At 34.1% G+C, this 18,069-nt stretch overlaps 3 protein-coding genes across 4 annotated transcripts; 2 read left to right on the top strand and 1 right to left on the bottom strand.

The window, feature by feature from the left end:
• The first annotated feature begins 3,219 nt into the window (after positions 1-3,219).
• Positions 3,220-9,414, top strand: LOC116164534 (caspase-8-like). The gene is made up of 7 exons (XM_031478728.1): positions 3,220-3,908; positions 3,966-4,158; positions 7,547-8,085; positions 8,140-8,356; positions 8,402-8,542; positions 8,598-8,859; positions 8,909-9,414. Exons 1-7 carry the CDS (start codon positions 3,774-3,776, stop codon positions 9,042-9,044), a joined length of 1,623 nt encoding a protein of 540 aa, XP_031334588.1. The 5' UTR covers positions 3,220-3,773; the 3' UTR covers positions 9,045-9,414.
• Positions 9,415-11,104: 1,690 nt separating this feature from the next.
• On the bottom strand, positions 11,105-16,461 carry LOC116163661 (transmembrane protein 161B-like). Its single transcript, XM_031477713.1, has 9 exons — positions 16,107-16,461; positions 15,683-16,054; positions 15,551-15,630; positions 15,273-15,488; positions 15,104-15,220; positions 11,852-11,992; positions 11,629-11,803; positions 11,334-11,579; positions 11,105-11,279 (listed from the first exon to the last, which is right to left on the bottom strand). The coding sequence occupies exons 1-9, from the start codon at positions 16,107-16,109 to the stop codon at positions 11,160-11,162; spliced, it is 1,470 nt and encodes a 489-aa protein (XP_031333573.1). The 5' UTR covers positions 16,110-16,461; the 3' UTR covers positions 11,105-11,159.
• A 216-nt stretch (positions 16,462-16,677) lies between these two features.
• Positions 16,678-18,069, top strand: LOC116163662 (methylthioribose-1-phosphate isomerase-like). Of its 2 annotated transcripts, XM_031477714.1 has the most exons (3): positions 16,693-16,932; positions 16,983-17,218; positions 17,316-18,069. In XM_031477714.1, exons 1-3 carry the CDS (start codon positions 16,801-16,803, stop codon positions 17,398-17,400), a joined length of 453 nt encoding a protein of 150 aa, XP_031333574.1. In that variant the 5' UTR covers positions 16,693-16,800; the 3' UTR covers positions 17,401-18,069. The 2 variants fall into 2 exon arrangements, with proteins under 2 accessions (XP_031333575.1, XP_031333574.1); XM_031477715.1 differs by having other exon boundaries at positions 16,678-16,932; positions 16,983-17,460.

The raw sequence follows: 18,069 nt of genomic DNA, 5'->3' as shown, positions 1-18,069 counted from the left end.
TGCCCCTCGTCCTTGCCCCAGAATTCGCAAATTATAATTACTTACATATTTATAAACCCCAAAACAAGTTATACAAATTATGCTCCTTTTTTATCCCTCCTAATTTTATTTCTTATTGTATTGTAATTAAAGGTCTCAACGAAAGGAACCGTTCTCTACCAACTACTGCCCTTCTTTCTGTCCTCTTATCAAAGTACGGGACAGAGGGGGGGGGGGGGGAACTAATTTTATCCTTCATACTACTCTAATGAAAGGTCTCAACGAAAGGAATTAATTTCTACCAACCATAGCCCTCCTCCTCGACCTTTTATCGTGATGGGATATATTATTCCCTTATGCCTTAAGAACGGATGTCGGAAGAAAGTACTCAGAAAGGGCGATTGAGACGTCTGCAAGGAATATATCCATTGGTGATGTCAAAACAAAAGCTATTTTTCGTTGTACTCATAATAAATGTTAAACATGTTATCCATCTTCTCATCCCAATTTTATCATATGACGCTACGCCTGATGATGGCCAGTTAGGCGGAAATCGATTGCGAATAACAAAAAATAAATATTGAATTTCATCCAAATCGCTGGTCTTTTTTATTTAAATTATTCATATGTGTGAAATTTTGATACCTAATCACGCATGCTAAAATCACTTTATTTGATTGTTTCCATAGAGATTTCAAAATCTTAATTAAAACAATCAGTGTCATTTTTAATGCAGTTTATGCTTTGTACTTTTCAACTATACAGTCTTTATAACTAGGTACAAAAGCAGGTATCAGTGAAGAAGAGTACCTACGCGAGACGTTGTTATAATGTAGCCGAAGCTGCTGCCGCCGTAGTGCAATATTCGCTCCCCACAAAGTCAAGAAAGAGGTATAAAAAGGCGCACAAATCTTTTAATGACTGGCGCAAAACTTAAAGGAATAATTACTTCCACACATATTCCATTAATTGTTAGTAATTAAAAAACCATTATCCTTTGTGTAGGTATATTAATATTTTAAAAAATCCACATAGTCTGCATTATATTATAATTATCCAATCGTTGATTGAATAACTTATTCAATGAACGATCTAATTGTTATTTTGCATGTACTAGGACTGTAATGGGAGTCAGGCAAAAATATTACAGTACTAGTCAGGTAAAGATCAACTTTCTAATGTCAAAATAGCCTTGAAATTTAGATTTTCTTGACGGTTTCAGGTAAAGGCATTTTACACTTTGATTCCAAATAATGGTGACCAAGATAGCCGGCATGCATTTAACGTTGGTGCTTGCTCAGGTTTAGCAATGAAATCTGCAAACTCCGCACAAGTCACACTGAAATTCAGCTTTGCGCAAAGTTCAGCCTTCACAAGTTCAACTCTCATACGATTCCTTTCATCTGTCCACAAATTGGACATTAAAGAGAAAACCCTCTCAACATATGCGTTGCTAACTGGAACTCAGTGAGTTCGAGTTGAACCGCTTGAACGTAAGGACGGAAGCGGACAAGTAAAAGTAATGCTAATGTAATTGCTAAACCGAGAAACGCCGCAATTTCGTGGATCGCGTTAGGCGCTGGAAAGTTTGTTTGTTAATGTTGATCACAAGACTTTAGATTCGCAAAAATTACAAATGATGCGTCTAAGCGCGCCCCGGAGGAACGGCGTGTAAACCCGTAGCCCGGAGAATGTAATGGAAACCCGGAAACTCCGGGTGAAACCCGAAGACCTGGCAACCCTACTCCTGCCTAAAGCCCATCACACAATGAAAAAAATAAGGAATAAGAAATAACAAATAAGGAATAACAATTTTGAATCTACTGATCTTTATGGATTTGCACACAACACTGAAATATGAAATAAGCCTAGCCCTAGGAAATAATAAATAATAATTTCGTTCAGTGGAATTTTTATTTCTTATTTCATATTGCGAACCAATGACATTAGAAAAGGTGCGCACGTGTTATCTATTTTCATTATTTTACCTTGTTAACCCAAAATAAAACAAGTATGAGGTGTTGTTTTTGTGAAGTTATGAACTTGGAAGTTGGAATTATATTTGATGTCGGTGCAATTAGCTTGCTATTCCTTATATTTAGCTGCCATTATATTGACATACATTCAAACGGCATGAGTGTGCTGATTGGCTTATAGCGTTTTCGATTGGTAAAACCACAGACAACAAGTAAAACTCGTGTTACAGTTCAAATTTCAATTTCCTATAGCATTTAGTACCTGGCTTTATACAAAATTTGTTAGATGTCGTTTACGGTTTTAAAGTAAAATTTAAGACGATAAATGATAACGCCGATCGCTAAAATTTAATTATTGGAAAAATTGGGGATTGTTGCTTCGCACTTGGTCGTTTTTGCATCCATTTTGATATTAATCGAGTGCGAAAATAAAAGTAATTTGAGTTATCCTTAGTAAAGGTAGTTAGAAGTTATCTACTTATTAGCATTGTCTTAGAAGACTTAGAAAATAACTCAAGAAATAATTGATATAAACAGCAACTTATATCTGCAGGCCGCCCGTTATCTCAGGTATTATTTCCATTGCATTTCGCGGTTTTATCGTCAATAATTATTTTAGGCCTTTTTTTATTTTCCGTTTTCTTTTCCCATTTTGGATTTCGTCTACTTTTGATTTGGAATCGTATATAAAGGAGTTCGTCCGGAAATTGGACGTATCACCGTTTCTACTTGAAGATAATTGCCCAGGAAGCGCCGCACGCCAAGAAGATCCACCTGTACCAATTTATCGAAATAGCCGCTGTCGTCCCAAAGATAAGCTAAACTTCAGCTAAGGTCCGCTCTCTTTTATATTTATTATCACCAACTATTGGAGTCGCCGAATTTCCGTTTGCTATCGAACATCGAATAACAACGTTAACTTTCGTATATCGTAGGATATTACATTTTTTTTTATTAAGTTATTATCACTATTTATTACTAGAGATTTTAATGGACTTATCCTGGGTCAGGTAAGCAGTACTGAATTGGTGACAGTGACTAAAGACCCTGGCGCCCTTATCCCATACTTATCTATGCTAAGAACTTACGCCCTATAGCGGCCGTGCATACTGTTCCAATAGAATTGTTAGCATTCTCTGGAAATATATTATTTATTTTAAATTGCGGTAGCACTCGTACTGCACGAGTGTTGCACGAAAAACTGAAGACCATATGTGAAATTGCTCTCAATAGAACATAAATATTTGTAAATATTTGTTGGCATTTGTCCATAACCTCATTTTAGATTTAGGTCGATAGTCTGCAATGTAAAGTGTAAAATAGGAGAAAAATTTTTTTTTGCTAAATTTGGATATAGCCGGTTTTGCACGCAAGCTCCTCATATGATCTTTGGTTATAATAAAAAGTAGGACAGGCGGACCAATCTATGAAAGAAACCACCATGTATGAAAATTGTTGTTTGGTGAAATCGCCTTTTGAAATTATTTGAAGTTTTTAATCGGTTTTATCTTTTTAACTTTGTACATACCTATGTAGTTTTTATTATAGGTATTTTTATTTTGGGGTATTCCTGCTGATTTGCTGTTTGGTTATTTGGTAGAAATATATGTGATTTGTGGCTGTTTGGTTATTCCCCTGTCTCCATGAGTTGCTGTGGCTTTTATCTTAATGGAATTAGAATTAATATAGACATGTTTACTTACTTTACAGAAAAGAGTCTATTGTTAAATGTAAGATGGTCTCTATAATAGTGTAGTTAGCTTTGTTAGTGTTAAAGAATAGAGCAATTCCTCTTGAGAAATTAAATATACTATTAAAATGGAAAATACGCTTACGATAGATGCTTTAATAGAAGAGTCAGATCCATCGTGGAGCAATAGGCCGATGCAACAGCCAACAATAACACTAAAAAATGTTTCTGATGCAGAAAAGTATTTAGATATGATGGAAAAAGTAAGTAGATACTCATGTGTAATCATCTTAGTGTAACTAATCGTCTCTTTGTTATAGGTGTCTCTAGTGTATTTGCTTTATGATGATATCGAAATTGCACTTCAGCACTTAATTCAACTGCAGCGTGGTGCAATTTTTGAAGTGATTGTAGAGTGGGTCAGACATGCAGAAAAAACAGGTCGCCAATGGCAAACAAAATTAATCGAAGCATTGACAATAATTCAAAACTTCCATTTGATATATAAATTAGGTAGGTATGTATTTAGTCTACATTGAATTTGTTATTTGCCTTTTCTACAATCACTGGGAGAACACGTTTGAATATATAGAAACCAATATTCATTGGTCTCAACTCTCATGATAATACAGGGTGATTAAAAAACCAGTTAGGGACATAGTTCTTTGTCTGCAAAGTATCTAATGACTTTCAGATCGTTTCTTGGATTACCAGTTAAACAGGAAGTGAATACAATTTGATTATTCTTTGTAAGTTTTGCCCTCGGGTAATATAGTATAACAAAATCATAGATGTACATAGATTTCTTTCCGCCATTTTGTTCCAATGTGGTGGAATTGGCTAATTCACGAACCTGACCGAGATATTTATGAGTTACACCAACCCCTAAAGTTTGGTCGAAATCGGTTCATAATTACGAAAGTTAGGGTGTTTCTTGGAAGTGATAAACAGCGTGTATCTTTTCGAGTGATAAAACTCATCCTCGAACTCATCACTACGTGATTGTGCGTTTAACCTGGGGCACACAGTATATCCCAGTAAACGACTGTACACAACATTTTTCTATATAAAAGCTGTTTAGTATTTTATTTTCTACAATAAGGCAGCATTCAGTTGTATTTGTTAAAATAAACAAATGCATAATGAAAAACAATTGAATTTTTTTTAATTTTTAATACAAGTTTTATATGTAACTTTTTATTAGGCTCGTTTGATAGAGATTTCCTTTCTCTTTTTGATAACATAGCATGTTAGTACACTCATGCAAGAAAATTTTTCAAAAAAATATGTGCGATATTTAATTTTTATTGGACATCTACTTTTTGAAAAAATTCCAAATTGTCCCTAAACAATGCTCATGTGTAATACTTACATATAAAGTCACACTAAAATTGACCAAGGACTCTGAATATGCAATAATATACACAAGTTCTATTTAAAACAATGCAACTTTGATATAAATCACTCTATATAAGGATTGGAATTTCGTTGAATATATTTTTAGATTGTAACCTTTTCCTTCAACATGTCCTGACAATGAATTTTAAATATGTGCGTTATAAAATTTACAATTTTCCACCCATGCACTAATGGCCCACGCTGTATATTTTCCACCAAATTGTGGGCATGAGTATATTTATTGATTAAAGGGCCCCATTCACATGCGGATGTGTACGGCGGATCTGTATGGCGGACAGATCCGTGTTGAGCCTCACACAGGCGGATATGGCTGTACACAGATCACGGACAAATCTCAATAGACGAGCAGGCGGCGTTCTGTCGCTATTTCAGTTCTGTAGTACTAGCCCTGGCTTGTGTTGTTTTGAGTGCTGTGGTAAGTGGTATGGATCATTAGGAGAAACTGACAATAATTGGAGGATATACAGTTTTATTTGAAGATACGAAAAAAAACGGACTGTGGTCAAAACAGTGGTTCCTGAAACGAAAAAGGTACTCTCATATGAGTTTACTTAGAGAATTGGAACCGAGAGAGTGTCATGATTTGCACAATTTTTTGGGCATGGACAATGGGACATTTGAAACTTTATTAAAATATGTTCGCCCAGCTATTGAGAGGAATGATACCCACATGAGGCAGTTACCAGTAGAGAGCGATTAATTGCCACGCTACAGTACTTAGCCACTAGAAAGAATTTTGAAGATCTAAAATTCAGTTGTGCAATCTCCCCACAGTTTCTCGGGAAAATTATACCTGAAACTTTCAAATAAGCCATCTGCCTTGGCAGAATATGCTCGGAAATGGCATAAAATTATTTCTTTGTAGTTAGGTGTGCTTGGTTGGTGGAGAAAGCACTACAATCTTTACCAGTATTTAAATTGTTCCCCAAAAATGCGCATTTCGTTCTGGAATGAATATCACCGTAATCTTTAAATTTTACTTTTAAAATATCACCAAAAAGTAACTGATCGGATTGTATTTCACTAACACTTTCACCATCAGTTCGATATTGTTCCGCAATTTTGCTTATAAAGTTACCCAAAAGATCATTCAAATCTTTAGCACAATTTGCGCCTGCATTATATTCAAAGTAATTTAAATAAAATATTTTTTTCAATGACTTTAATTGGTAGTAAGTAGTTGGCCGCACAGCTGGATCTCCTCCACTCGGCCAGTCCCGTCGTTTCGTGGAACCCCCATCCCGCCACCGCCCGCGCTGGCCCGACTTTGGTACAATTTTACGGAACTTTATTAATTATTTTCGAGGTGTTTGCAACGGAATTTCAATCTGCCCTTTTACATGTGTTGTAGGGCGACATTGTACTTTATGAAAACAAAATTGGCAGACGTAAAACTATGACTTGAAAATATTTATTAAAAAAATCATTATTATTAATTCTGCCACCATGTTAACAACAACCTACGTGTCTGCCTGTTTAAAGCAACAATTTAATAGAACAGTCGAGCAAATCTGAGTTGGAACAGACCATATAACGATGACTTGAAAAATCGCGATTTTCACCTGAGCCAGGTGCTTGAACACAACGGCTTTGGGCTGGCAGACTCACGGGTTACTTGAGACGAACCCCATACCTATCGCTCAGCGAATTTTGAGCCACATAAGAGACGCTTAGTGAAATATGTCGCCAGCTCTCCGTCTATATATAGTGTCACGAAGCCTTTAGAGTAAGTTTTATTGAGATTATACACACTATAAACTTTCATTTGTATTTGGGGCATTCAATTTGGTTTTAGCTGAGAATCGATCAATATTTTGCAGTGGAATTGATTTTCTCATGTACCACGGTCTATACCTTTAATGGAGGTATTTGCTTACTTAATAAGTAAGTACTTACATATAGCTTTCTTTTCACCCAAATACCTATAGGCATACATTTGTTGTTTAGGTGATTAAAAGCCCAAGTTGGTGAACAAAGGAGGATACTAAGTATTTGGTTCCCGAAATTCAAAAATATTCATAAATCAAAGGTATCCACTTTTGTGTACTTAATAGATATGTTTATCACCAAACTATTTGTTGTGTTGTTTTTAGTAAACCTTTATTTATATCCCAAAGTATGACCGGTATTAGGTACAGTCCTCGGCCGATACCTAATAGGAACATCATAACTTCCAGTAGGCCGATATTTGGGACATTCAGTATTTTTGAAATATTTAAATTTTTTATCGAAAATACATATCTTAATTCGGATTTTTGAAAAGTGAGTCCACAAGATGAATAAATTCACTAGCCATCACTATTTTGTTCATAACCTATACTCTCAGAAGTAATTCTGTATAGTTTCTCAAAGTTGGGGCTTATCCTTAACTCTTAAGTGGCCAATGTTTGGGACGTTTCCCTTATATCAGCCACAATATAAAACAATGACCGACATTCTATTCCAATTGATATGAGATATAATTATTGTAATGAACTTGCAGGTTACAACAGGAAAGAAGTTTGTGAACGATTTCTCCCATCAAATTCAGAAACATCTCTGTTTGTTGATCTTTATAAAAAAAAGCTGTACTGCATTTGTGAAAAGATGACCAACGCACAAATGGAAACATTTTTGGGACACGTGCAAAAAGACTTTAACACCAAAAAGTTAAAATACATGAATTTTCCAGTACCATACATGGAAATGTATCTGTTACATTGGATATCGTCTAAATATATATCACCTACCGATCTTAGTAATTTAACCAAGGTGTTTAAAGTGATGGAAATGTATGATGCATGTGAGAGTCTAAAAATCAAACTACCATCTCCAGCTGATGTAAGTGACAGATACAACAATAACAAAGACGAACCTTATTCGAGCATAAGTTCTGCAACATCGTCTGCTTCGTTCTACCAAGATCGCACATGGAGTTCTAATTATGAAAATAATCGTTATTTTATTGACTCAAGATGGCCGGGGATATGTCTGATCATTAATCAAGAATCTTTCTACACTGAACCAGACCCGTCACTTGCTGTAATTAGAGAACAACTGCTTAATTAAGCATATCTAATGCATGTGTAATTTCAGCATCTTTTACCTAATGTATCCCTTCAGTTGGATAGAAGGGAAGGTACTATATTCGATCGTGAGGAATTAAGGAAAACGTTTGAACAATTGGGTTACACAGTTGAAATTGAAAATAACTTAACCCATGATGAAATTTTAAGGGCCATTACTGATACTGCAAATAAAATTAGGAAGCACTCTAGTCTAATTATATGTATTTTATCGCATGGACTTGAAGGTGAGGTCTCCTTTAATTAGATCGGTACTAGATTGTATTGTTTAGGAAGAGTCTTTGGTGTCAATAGTATTTCCGTTAATATATCCCAAATACGTGACACTGTCTGTTCGGTAAATACTACTCATCTGAGAAATAAACCTAAAATATTGATTTTACAATCGTGTCAAGGAACGGAATGTCAAACAGGTAATTTGTGGATCTGAATTTTGTTTGTAGTCATATTATCACAATCATTTATTAGTATCCGATGACGAAGACGATGACAATCCTGTTGGAACACCTAACAAAACAGTTTTAAATTCATTTAATAATCAGCATAAAGAATCAAATGTCCAAACCGACAGCGAGAGTAATTTACAAATGGATGGAGGTTCACGGCCAAAACTTGCAGATGTTCTGCTGTTTTGGGCTACTGTACCTGGGTTTGGTGCTGTACGTGATAAAGCAAAAGGATCATGGTTTATTCAGTCGTTATGCAAGCACATTCAAGAGAAGGCTCTTGAGTAAATTGAAAGGGATTTTGTTATTGTATGTTACGTTTTTCATTTTCAGAATGCATTTTGAGGATATTTGCACACTAGTAAAACAAGAGGTGATCGACAAAAGATGGAAGACAAAGAAAATGTCTCGAGCTATGGTCCCAAACAAAGAATCGACCCTTTCACGATTTTTCTTTTTACACTCTTAGTGCTCCTCAAATATAAAGTTCATTTGCACGAAACGAAAAGCTAATAAGTACTTATAAAGTATATTCATTCATAAGTTCCATTCCATAGTCTAACCATGTCTGCTAATCAGCATGAAACTTGAAATAACTATCTGTGATGTCACTTGTGAGATAGATTTCATAAATAATAGATATAGGTACCTAATTATGTATTAATGTGCATTAATGTGTTAACTATCTAGAAAGAACCTTCCAAAATGAATCACAAAATTGTTACTTTTTGAGTAAATGACTACCAAATAAATTTTCAATGAGGAAGCAAGCCGAAATATGCAATAACTTTGTTTTATGTAGTATTTTTCATTTTAATAAAAAAACAGAACATTTTATGTTAAAGAAAATAAACATTATTAAAATTAAATATTTCCTTATATTATTTTATTTGTTTAGTTACCAGCCGTTCCTTTCAATTTATCATAAACTTTTCTAATAGGTAATCTTTTCATTCTTTGAATATGCATTTACGGAACTGATTTAAGTCTGTTGACCAATCATTCGCAGGAATAAGCGATTGTAGTTATACCATTGAACAGGAAATGTTTTTTTTTAACTTTTCTTATTTTTGAAGTGTAATTATTTTTAGCGTTTAACGATGCAAAGGATAAAGTGGGACTTAAATTCATTAATTTTTTGGGAAGGTAGCAACACATTTCCGTGACATATTCGATTGCGACTTATATAGAACACGAGCCTCTTTCTAGTGAAAATTGTACAAGAAATTACTTGCTCCTTATTATTTATTTGTAATTGGTAGTGTAAAATTGTAATTCGTCACGAGTCACATTGGAGGCTGTACTTTGCCCACTGCTGAGTTAGACTGTTAGAGCATTGACTAATAGGGGGGTATCGTGACATCGTTGTGACATTTATGAAATTTTTATGCCAAATAGCAATTAGTGGAAATGGAGTTGCAACTATACAGGGTGGTGACTTGCGTAACGCATCATAGGGATTTCAATGTAAAATTCATAGCATGCGATTATTGGCTCCCCAAATTATTTTAGAGCAGAAATGTATATATTAAGGTTTTTTGTAGGAAAAAATTTTTTACGCAATTGTAAAAATAAAACCCGCATCTTTTTCAATAATATGCGATGCGGGTTTTATTTTTCCAATTTTCCGTGTTTATTATGCAAAAAATTGAAAACTAATACGGTTGATTGACGTAAAAAAATTTTTTCTACAAAAAACCTTAATACATTTTTGCTCTAAAATAATTTGGGGAGCCAATAATCGCATGTTATGAATTTTACATTGAAGTCCCTATGATGCGTTACGCAAGTCACCACCCTGTATAATATATCCATCAAGGTCAATCTTAAAACTTCCACGATGAATGTTCTAAATTATATCGAATATTACAAAAATATTTAACATTGTACAATCAAATTAAACACCATCATCAAAATATCCGTAACATCGAAAGACTATAAGAACGCTCAGAAGTAGAAAAGTAATGACATAATTACTACTAAATCTTGTCTCAGCTTTACCCAATCACATTGTTGATCCATGTTTTAGCAGATTATTTGTAGGTTGAGAGAACGAGAATATTCTTGGTGATTTAAATGATGATGGAAAAAGTAGGACCATCATTGCATTTTCCAACTCATGTTTGAAGGCGCCATTATGACCACTTCCTCAGTCTACCCATCCAAGCCCTTAAACTACTCCTACAGTTTTCAAGATATTTAGTTTGTTCTTTTTGCATTCGGTAGCTTTTAGCTCTGGAACCTGAACGAAGAAAAATCTACATCTTGACGATGTGTGCAGACTGCACAATGTCGTATATTGAAAAAAGCAGATCAATGTCAACTGTCTTATTTATAGTTTTGAAATTTTAACAAAATATTCTAGTAAAGGCCAGCGTATCGCATGAAGATCAGGTGTGCGCATGCGCAGTGCTAAGTTTTTGATTTACAAGAATATTTATTTATGCCTTAACTTATTTTCTTTTGTACACATACATAAGACCGTTAGCACTACTACGCCCACATAATACAATGGTTTAAAAAAAACTACTCACTCCTCAGTAACTTTAATGAATCAAACTAATAGGTATAAATCATACACGATTTATGATCTTGTAAAGTATGACTGATACACCATTCCTGTTGAAGTAGTTGCAAAGTATAGAAAGCAACACCACCACGTCGCAAACCCAAATAATCCTCTAAATACAATTGGATTGAAAACCTTGAAACAAGAGTTAAAATTACTCCAATATGGTGCTAAGTCAATAATACATACAGATTTTAAATCTTCCACTGATGTATGAAATTCTTGTATAGACTGTATCAAAGTGGAACTAGAACTATCACCATTTTGCGAAATATGAGATGCACCATCTACAGGACAGCTTTCTTCACTATCAAACACTCCTTTCCATGAAAAACCTCCCAATGTTTTATACATAAACGTTAAATTTAAGCAGATGATCAATGGTATGATATATTGTAAGGTGGCCACACATAAGTAATAAAATACTGCTGCAATCTACAAGCATTTTTTAAATTCAACATGCCGATAGCACAACTATACATACTCTCTTTTGTAGATCAACATTTGTTATTCGTCCAGCCTCTTTTTTTTGATCCTCCATTCTATGATATGCCATATCCAAATAAGCTTGCAAATACCATGGCGTTAGCATCATCTTCACTAACATTGTTAGAATAACTGCAATGAATCTTACAGACTCAAAAGTGTGCGGATGAAGTCTATAATATGAGAAATATTTCTGTTTGTTTGGATAAGACACTACTTACAAAGGTTCTGAAAAGCTTGAGAATTTTCTGACCGTCAAATAATTGCGACTAACCGGTTTTATCCATAAAATTACTAATATAAACGGTAGCACAAAACTTAAATTCAACAATAGTTGTTTGATTCTTTTTTCTTTAAAATACCTAAAATTAATAAAGTATAAATACAGTACCTAAGTAACTATTAATACAAACTAAATGTCCATTAAATCTTTACACAAATAAGGTAAGTTGCTAATCTAAAGAAATTGTATAGGTACAGGGTGTTAGATTTGAGTTGTGCAAAAAAAGTCTAGTGGTAGAGAGTACCGAAACCGAAAGAAACATCTTTTTCCAAAGAAACCGAGGGCCGCAAAAGTTTCTCTTGGAAGCTATCTTTTAAAAAGTTGGCAAAATTACGTTTCTTTTATAGTTATTGTTTCTCTGAGAAGTTTCATCAAGAAGAATGCCACATCTTTGGATAGGATATTGGGTAGGTATGCATTTGAATATATATGAATATGTTGGAATGAAATTATTCCACTTCAGTAGCAGAGAATAAGCGACATTCTGTTGTTACAAATAAAGCAAGTATGACGGGATTCGAGTTTTAATCTCCTTTCGTGTGAACTTGATAGTTCTAATTTTTCTTAAAACTCGTTAAAATAGTTCCCATTCAAATTTATGCAAAAAATCTCGCCATATGATCTGAAATGAGGATTTTCAATATTTATTATGGTTTACTTAATACATACACATTTTAGAGCAAAATCTTCTGCAGATGGACCCGAAACTCTAATCAGAATTACAAAATTCGTTTCAAAACTGTGTTAAAAAATTATTCATATAAAAATGGTACGAAAACTCAAAAATTTCATAATCATTATTGTGTTTTAATGTCAGATAATAAACCTTATTCTAAAAAAAATTTAGTGCCCTATACGGAGCAACCCATACCTTTAATTGTACCGACAATTTCCAACGCAAAAGCTTATAGAAATCGTTCTATGTAGTTTATCCGCAATGAAGATGACCATATACACTATGTCCTATGTACAAGATAAGGATGTCTATCATGGGGATCTCCGGCATGACATTGAGGAAAAGTTGCGCAATTAACCATCATGCTTTAAAGAAAACCAAAAAATTCCAATTACTTCCAAAGATGTCAGATAAACAGAAATTTTCCGATTTCGTTTTATTTTTTTCTGATGTCATTTGAACAGACACAAAAAAATAACAAACACTTTCTCATTGCAAAAAGTGGCAATGAGAAAGTGTATTTTTATATTTTTTTGTATCTGTTCAAATAAACATTAGAAAAAAATGAAAACGAAATCGGAAAATTTGGGTTTGTCAGGCATATATTCGGTATCGGAAGTAATTGGAATTTCTTTAAAGCATGATAAATAACTGGTTAATTATGCAACTTTTCCTCAATTTAACTATCGTCCTTCTATTGTTTCGGAGGTCCCCATGATAAACATCCTTATATTGGACACAATGTATACTGTAGGTTTCGCATCATTTGCATCCATCCGTTTTACCGCGCCATAATTCGGAAACAAAGGCGAATTTTTGAATTCTGTTTTCGGAGACAGTTAACTAATGGCTACAGTTCGTCGACATTAAACAGACAAATCGGTTAACTCATGTAAAAGCAAGCGCGTACGCTCAGGCTACACGTACAATACTTATGTTTATTACCACCCGTAGAGGACCCACCTGTAAAGGAGGTATTGCATTGGGGTAAAAAAACGACCTCCCACTTTTTTTACGGAAATGCACCAGAAATCCGAATCAAACAAAATCTCAATGATATAGATATGTCTGTCGGTTCCGTCTGTACTGTCATTTCTGACTAAACGGCTGAACCGATTGGAACCAAATTTGGTACACATATTCTTATACATAAAAGAAAGGACTGAAAAGCTTTTGGAGATAACGCGCATGCGCAGGTGTGGGGGTGGTATCTGTGCCAGCCACAGAAAACATAATCTAAAACACTATTAATAAAGTGGCGTTTTACAACTTTTACTAACTAATGTGGCGCTATCTAAACTCCATTCCAACTCTTCAGGAGAAAATTCAGTATCAAAAATAACTACTGTCTGTTTTTACAAGTTGTTATATAATTTTTATGACTTTAGAAAATACTCGAAACTTTTACCCAAAAATAGTCACCAGTATTTTGTTCGGCACTTTGAAATACTAAAAAGCATTTTTCTTTTTTTGTTCTTATCACAAAATCTCATTACAGAACGGTTTCTAATGATTAAGGAACTCTGGTTGGAACATTTCACCAGAAAAATGTATCTATTTTGAGTTCCAAAAGTAACTTTTATTGTTACTAATAAAAGTACCTAATACAGCCTCAATTTGAAATATGAAAGTAGGTTATGTAAAGGAGGTCTGTAAAATGTGATGACTCAGTTGACGTACCGGAGAATGTAATAACAAAGGAGTATTATTGTCGGGATGTTTGCGTGGATTAATTTACCTCTATATTTTTCTTACGCATAAAAATGAGATAAAAGTAGGTATAATATTCCTTCTGTAAATTCGCTTTGCAAAACGCGCCATCTATATTCTCATGTAGCGACAAGTGGCAATTTGTTGTTAAGCGTTTGTAACATCAGTTACTTTTAAAATCCACGACACCTGTGGCCCTTTCAGATTGTCGCGTCCAGAGCTGCGAAATCTCGATGTCCAAATCTGTTACCTTTTTTTTCCGTAAGGTTGTTTCACTATTCTAGTCTTACACTATGGCGACAAGAATTAAAATTATTCAAATAATGATAATAATCAATTAAACATATACCGGATATTTTGTAAAATTATGACCATGATCATGATCACTTTTATCGTCCAGCAGTAAAACTGCAGTTACAATTTTTTTCGAACTCTCAAACCAATTGCTGTTACTGTATTTTCATGTTTAATAGAAAATTTAGTTGAAATGCGCATTTTCGTTCTCGTCCTGTTTAAGAATGCACCATCTCATTGCAGGAATTTTGGAAAACTTTAGAGAGAAACATTTGTTGTATGTGAAAAACATGTTTGTTCTGGTCCCTTCTATCAAAATGTAACCACCTGTATATTCTAGAAAAAATGGACTGAGAAAAATAGTTAGTAGGCAAAACAATTATTCCTAATAGTATCAATTTTAAAATGATCTATGAAGTTTTGGTTAAATTTATCAACATGGAACTATTGGAACCAGTGCAGCAATTAAAATAATTTAAATACATGCAGATTCAATGGACACACACTTACTTCAATAGATCCCAATGCATTTTTGCTATCCTTAATCCGGGAAAAGTAAATAATGCTCCCAAAAAGCCACAGAATACAGCTATAAAAAATTTAAACACAATTTTGGACAGCAACCCTCTAAAACAGCATTGTTTGGTAATTGAAGTCATTCAGTTCTCTAACTAATTACGAAGATTGCAATCCTTGCTTGGTTAAAAATGCAGATGTGCTTGCGTTAAAGTTTGCATATGCGACATCAAGACCCACTTCCAACACGTTTTCATCAACGATTAACACCAACATGGATATAAGAAAATAAACAAAACCGGTAACAATACACGTTGATCTTTCCCCTACTGATTCTTCACCTTTAAAATATTGTGTTGTTAAGGATATTAAAAGTTTTCTGTACCAAGTTAAGGGATTTATTGGAAATTGTTCTGCAATAACTGCCGAATTAAAGGATACAGTGCAAATGTAATCACCAATGCACACCACATCATGCTTAAATTAACTTCATTTTTCTCAGGAAAACTGAAATGGTATATCTACAATGTTAAGTGATTAACTCAACTTTAAACGACCCATAAATCTTATTACCTCTGTTATTATATATACAAATATAGAGTATAACGTAAAATCCAGCAACCATTGATACTCCACAAAATATCGCAAGTGTACCACATCTAATGGAGAAACTGCACATGTTTCTAGTTGGATGTCAAGACTTCTAGGAACGTGAAATGTGTCCTTTTTTTGGTTGCCATTTTCCACATGCTTATGTCCTTTTTTCCATTTCAATTGATCTTTTGGTATATTTGCTAATTGTCGAAGTTCCGAATCTGTGGGGTACAAATATCTAATGAGCCCTGTAGAGCACAGTAACCATCGAGCCAAAGAATAATGTGGTCCCACCTTTTGAATGATGCTTATCATAACAAGAGTGATTACGAGTTGTGCTCCTAACAATGCCTACAAAATGGGATGATTTTTACATTGAATACCTCACTGTTACAACACCTACCATCTTTAAAGTAACATTAACTAAAAGGGGTCATTTAAAGAAATTTTTAGAACTGAGCTCTTCTCCTTGGATAAATTTTTTATTCACACTATTTATAGAGCTTAGCCATTGCAGATCGAATCCACAAAATTCTGCTGTCAAATTGTTTTTAAGAAATTATATAATTTTAATAAAATTATGCACCCTAACAACGCACTTGTAAAGTTTTATATCACTCCAATGATTTGATTTTACTGTAATGAAGAGGTTATGTTGTGTGAGTGAATTTTATTTTGGTTATATTAGTTCTATGGTTCCAAGATCGAACTTGAAACAGACAAACATCAGTTGCTCTGTGGTCATTGGCATATATTATCCAATTTATGATATTTCAATGCTGTTGTGTAAGCTTAGACATTTTGTATCTAGAAATCGTCCGTAATTTAAAAAATTGTATTCTGCTGACTGCCAATTAAAGAGATAACAACACATGCGCATTTTTACAAAGTCGCGTCGGATTCTTATGCAATGCAAGTGAGTTTAGGCCATTTGAACTTTTGTAGGCACAACGAATGGTATATTCGTTTCGTTGTCCTTGGTACGTAACCTCACAAAATCACAATCTTTTTTTCATGAGTCCTTTATTTCTTATGAACTTTGTACACACTTTACAAACACCACACAAGCTACAACATTTAGTGGAAAGCACGAAGCCATGGCTTTGGAAGCTATAAGATATCAAAACAAAACTTTAGAAATATTGGATCAACTGCTTTTACCTAGCACATCACAGTACATTTCTGTTAAGGACGTTGATGATGGTTGGAACGTTATAAACAAGATGCAGGTTTTGTTGCTGATCGTTCGTATCAGATTATCACAGTTCATTTTGTGTAGGTTCGTGGAGCTCCTGCAATAGCTATTGTGGGATGCCTAAGTTTAGCCGTTGAGCTTCACAACACATCTTTTAATGCTAAAGAGGATTTAATGGAGTTCATAAGGAACAAATTGAATTATTTAGTCACTGCCAGACCCACAGCGGTTAATATTAAAATGGCTGCAGACGAGTTAAATTTGTTGGCATATCAGTTAAATAAGTGTCCGTCAGTTACAGCAAATGATATGAAAGTTAGGTATGTTTACATTCATACACGATTTTTCCACCAATTTTGTGGCATGGTTGGGGTTAAAATAAAGTACTCCGTTGTAACACCTTTACTTTGTTTTCAGCCCACTATACATTACAAGTGTGCATGTTTGTGACACTGTCCGTTCTGTATTCTGCAGCTTAGTAATTAGTATGTCATTTACCTGAAACCACTTGCGGTAACAGCCTATTAATTACCTACTGAAAATCAAAAAACACTGAATTATTACAAATTGTTGAATTACAAAAAATATGTCAAAGGTAAATACCAACCTGTTTATATTATTAATATAATCAAATCCTACATTTGATGCAATAAAAAAAACTTGGTAGGTAGTTGAATTTAAAAAAACCAAGTTACCTTGGAGTGAAGTTTTGAAAATTGACCGTTCGGCATATGTTTCATGACTGGGAACACTGCGGAATCACTGCGTTCTAAGTTTTATTATAACTGCGATATTTAATTTTTACTGGACATCTAATTTTTGAAAAAATGACGAACGGACAAGTTTTACTATGTTGATAATACAATATTTAACCTAATGACATTAAAATATAAATCAAAACTATTAAAATACGGTCTATTCAGTATATCTTCCGTTGCACGTCATTGCCTGAAGAAAACGACGTACCAACGTAAATTTACTTTCGTTTATTAAGCAACACATTAAGCTTGTAGTTTATTTTGGCCGCAACAATTGGTAGCATTTCGCTATGTTGTCGCGTTTAAATTGGTAAATTTGACAGGTTGCTTTTGGTTTACTTTTCGTTTGATTTGATTTTGATTATTTTCTACGTCTTTCGCTGTGCATTGGTTTGAAGAGTAATTACTGAATA

This window comes from Photinus pyralis, unplaced genomic scaffold (genome assembly GCF_008802855.1).
Source record: "Photinus pyralis isolate 1611_PpyrPB1 unplaced genomic scaffold, Ppyr1.3 Ppyr1.4_LG2, whole genome shotgun sequence".
Taxonomy (NCBI): Eukaryota; Metazoa; Arthropoda; class Insecta; order Coleoptera; family Lampyridae; genus Photinus; species Photinus pyralis.
The sequence above is the reverse complement of the archived record's forward strand: the minus strand, read 5'-3'. Positions and strand labels throughout refer to the sequence as shown.